We start from the raw sequence: 3,858 nt of genomic DNA, 5'->3' as shown, positions 1-3,858 counted from the left end.
CCCTGACTGTGCCTGATCGTGTGTCTCTGGCAGCATCCACACCTCAAGTCATGAGCACCAGGGACAGCCTGGATTCCCTCGAGTCAGTCCTAAGCTTTCTGCCAGGCTTCACCTTTCATTCCACATCTTGTTCCCAGCCTGCCTACTGTTCACTGCTCCTCAGGTACACCAGTGCCAGCCTGCAATGCACACAACTGGGAAAGCAAAGCTCTTGGCAAGAGCACAAGCCATGCCCCGAGTTCCCTGTCAGTCCCCCATCCCCAGCAGGGAGCATCCCTTCATGGTCAGGGATGGCACTGTGAACAGCCAACACTCACTTGTTCCTGGCTGGGACTCATCCTACACTGGAGGAACCAGAGAGGGAGCACACAGTGGAGCCAGCAGGGTGAACGGAGCAACTCCTGCTAAGGCAGCTTCGCTCAGCAGGCTTTGCCAGGCTCGTGTCTAGCTCAGTACCAGCTGCAAGGCTGCAGTGTAAGGAGGAAAATGGCTGGATACACATCCCCTCCCTGCCCACCCCCCTGCAGCACACACAGGAGCAAGCAGATTAGAGCAGGGAACAGCAGAGGAAGCAGCCATTGCAAGTTTTGGTTTATTTCACTACACAGGGGGCAGAAAACAAAACAAACCAAGCTATAGCTGTTAACTGAACTTAATGGCTTTGACTTTGAAGTCACCCTCCACAGCCAGGTATTCAATTTTCTCCATGCCCAGCCGATTTGGGAACTTGAACTCTGCCTCGGGCAGCTTCACCGTGGCCTCAGCTTCATCGAAGGAGATGCATATCTGTAGAGAGCCATGAGAGAGAAGGAAGAAAGGGAGGAAGGAATGAAGCTAACACAGTGAGAGTGAGAAGGCTCCCAGGCCTTGCTCACTCCCACTACCTCCCATCTGGGCGCAGCAGAGGTGAGGTGCTGCTGCTGCCAAGGCCATGCTCAGCAGCTCAGCCCCCTCCCTGCCAGCAGAGGCATAGGAGGGAGGAAGCTTCTGCAGCCGTGGGATGAGACAGACCCAGTCTGAGCTCAGTGCTGTTGCTGCTCTGAGGGGCACAGCTCAGCCCAGAGTGGGGCACTGAGCAGCTGGGCTTGACTTGGGCAGTGCAGCTCTAGACACTTCCTTGGCTCTTCCCCTGGGGCTCGTTCCCCTTTCCACGCCTGCTCCTTCTGCCCCACACAGGCACAGGGCAGCATAAAAAGCTGTGCCCTTGGCCACTCGGTGCCTGGGCGCAGTGCAGCCCCTGGGGCCTCACCTCAATCTTGTCACCATGCTGGAAGGGGAAGTCAGCCTTCCTGTCCTCCTCCCCCCACACGCCATCCTCCTTGGAATTGCACACGATGGTGTTGACATCCCCGTGGCAGTCAAAGCGAGGGTTGAAATGCAGCATGAGGGTGCTGCTGTCCTTCCCCACGTTCACAGCAAACCTGGGCAAACAGAGCTAGTGCAGAAGGTGCCAGTGCAGCAGCTCCAGCTGCCAGTGCTGGCAAGCTGAACACAGCAGGAGCTCTGGCTTCCCCCATCAATCCATTCACCACCTCACTCACCCTTTGGCATCAGACTGGATCTTCCCTTTGACCTTGATGCACTCACCAGGCTCAACATCCAGCTGAGTAACAACCAGTCCCTGCAGGGCCAAACCACAGGAGTTAGTCTATCCCAAGGCAAGGCTTCCAATCCTGCTTGGGCCAGAGCACACAGCAGCTGTGGCACACCCAGAGATGAGTTTTGTGCTAGGGGAAGGGCTGAGTCAGGCCCCTGCCGCTCCCCATAGCAGCATAAGGTGACAAGGAGGTGGGGTGGGGTGGCCCTGGCTGGATGCCAGGTACCCACTAGAGCCGCTGTCACAACTGCACGGGGGCAGAAAATACAACAAAAAGCCCATGAGTTAAAACAGAGACAGGGAGGGAGACGTCACTCACTGATTACTGTCACAGGCAAAACAAAGTCAACTTGGGGAAAATAATTTAATTTATTACCGATGAAAATCAGAGCAGGAAAATGAGAAGGAAAACAGGCTTTAAAAATGCCTTCCTGCCACTCCTTCCCGGGCTCTACCTCTTCCCCGTCAGTGGCACAGGGAGGCAGGGAAGGGGGAGGGTGTTTGTGCCCCTGGTCGAGGAGAGGAGTCTTCCCCTGCTCGGTGTGGGTCCCTCCCACAGTGCTCCCCTCCAGCGAGTCCTCCCTCTGAGCTACAGCTCTTCACCACTGCCCCGACACGGGTCCCTTTCCGCGGGGTCACAGCCTTCCTCGGCCATGCCCCTGCCGCAGCACAGAGCGCTCCCTGGGCTGCAAGTGCATTTCTGCCTGCCTGTTGACATCCATGGGCTGCAGAGGGGCAGCTGCCCCCGCACGGCCTTCACCACAGGCTGCAGGGTGTTATCACAGAGCCACTCCTGCCGTCCCTGATGGGCTCGGCCTTGGCCAGCGCCGTGTCTGTCCTGGAGCTCGCTGGCCTTGGCTCTGCCCGACACGGGGGAGGCTCTGGCAGCTTCTCACAGCAGCCACCCCGTAGCCCCTCTGTTACCAAAGCCTGGTCACACGAGCCCCGTACTGAGCTACCTAACCGTGTGCAGGGGCAGGTAGGGAGGCAAAGTGCCAATCAGCTGGCTTGGGCGCTGCCCCCCGGCCCCCTGACGGCCCCCTTGTCCTCATGCCTGCTCCCCGCTCTGCCCGCACACAGCCTGCCGAGCTCAGGGTTCCTCGAGTCCCTGCGCCCTTATCCCCGCGGCACGAACTCTGCCTCCCGCCTCTGGAATGCGGCCGCTGCGCCCTGGGGGGTCTTTCGAGGAAAGGAAAGCTGCGGGAGCAGGGGCGGCTTAGAGTACACTGCCAGCCTGCTTTCCTCTCCTGTTGCATTAAGAGTTAACCCACTCCTGCACCCAAAAGGCATTTTCCAGAAGAAAAATACACAGGTTAAGGGAAAAAAAGTATAGAGTCTGGAAACAGTAGAGTTGCAAACGGACCCAAACCTTTAGAGTACTTGAGAATAAAAACATTCCTCAGCTTCCCCACTTAGATAACATGCTAGAGAAGAGAAGAAGTACGGCTGGTCAGCCCTAACTGTTCTTCCCAAAGCCATACATCAGCTTTACATTTCCTCCTGTCCGCCCATCTCTAGCACCACCTCAAACCCCACAGGCAGCCCAGGCGAAATCCCAGTCCTGCTTGGCACAGCAGCCCGGCTCGCAGGTGGCACTCACTTTCTCCATGCTGCGGACACCGGCCCCGGCAGGCAGAGCAGCCCGAGCCCCTCTCCCGGCACGGAGTGACGCAGCGCCCGGCTCCGGCAGCTGATCCAGCGGGCAGGACCATCACATGCTCGGGGGGGACGAGCAGAGGGGGATTGATAATCGCAGCTGCTGGGCTGGGCCCCGAGCCTCGCAGCCATTGACGGGGGGCGGCGGGAGACCTCTATCGATACTGTTCTTTGCAGGCAGCCTGTGTGTGATATTAAGAACTAGTGATTGCTTGCTTCTGCGTGATCCGTGCTGTAAGCTCTCCTAGCTGCTGTGCAGGATCCCAGGAGCCGGATCCCGGTGCTAGGAGCCAGGTGGCTGCTTTTTGTTCGGCGATCCGTGTCTAAACTCAGGGCTGGGAGTCCTCGTGTTCCTGCTGCCAAGTGGCTGCCTCTGTGGATACGGGTGGATGCGCTCTCCCGGCCCAGGCTGGTGGGAGACACCGGGTACAAAGCCTCGCTGCTTGCAGTTAAATGAAAGCCGAGGGCTTGGTGCAGCCCGTGTCAGCATTTCAGCAGCGCCTAAAAGGTTAAGGTTGGCGGTGTGGGGCTCTTAAGTAGATGTGAGAATTCAGGCTGCGCCTTTTGAAAAGTAGTACGATCTCGCTGATTCCATTCCAGTTGCA

General features: G+C 58.0%; 1 protein-coding gene across 1 annotated transcript; it reads right to left on the bottom strand.

Annotated features, from left to right (window-relative positions):
• Positions 1-557: 557 nt before the first annotated feature.
• Positions 558-3,284, bottom strand: LOC128941843 (16 kDa beta-galactoside-binding lectin). The gene is made up of 4 exons (XM_054283823.1): positions 3,198-3,284; positions 1,542-1,621; positions 1,250-1,421; positions 558-786 (listed from the first exon to the last, which is right to left on the bottom strand). The coding sequence occupies exons 1-4, from the start codon at positions 3,204-3,206 to the stop codon at positions 643-645; spliced, it is 405 nt and encodes a 134-aa protein (XP_054139798.1). The 5' UTR covers positions 3,207-3,284; the 3' UTR covers positions 558-642.
• Between the last annotated feature and the right edge of the window lie 574 nt (positions 3,285-3,858).

The sequence above is a fragment of the Melozone crissalis genome, unplaced genomic scaffold (assembly GCF_028551555.1).
Source record: "Melozone crissalis strain CALT ecotype California unplaced genomic scaffold, PUWL_Pcris_2 ptg000039l_1, whole genome shotgun sequence".
Lineage (NCBI taxonomy): Eukaryota > Metazoa > Chordata > Aves > Passeriformes > Passerellidae > Melozone > Melozone crissalis.
Note: the sequence above shows the minus strand (reverse complement) of the source record. Positions and strands in the feature narration are given on the sequence as shown.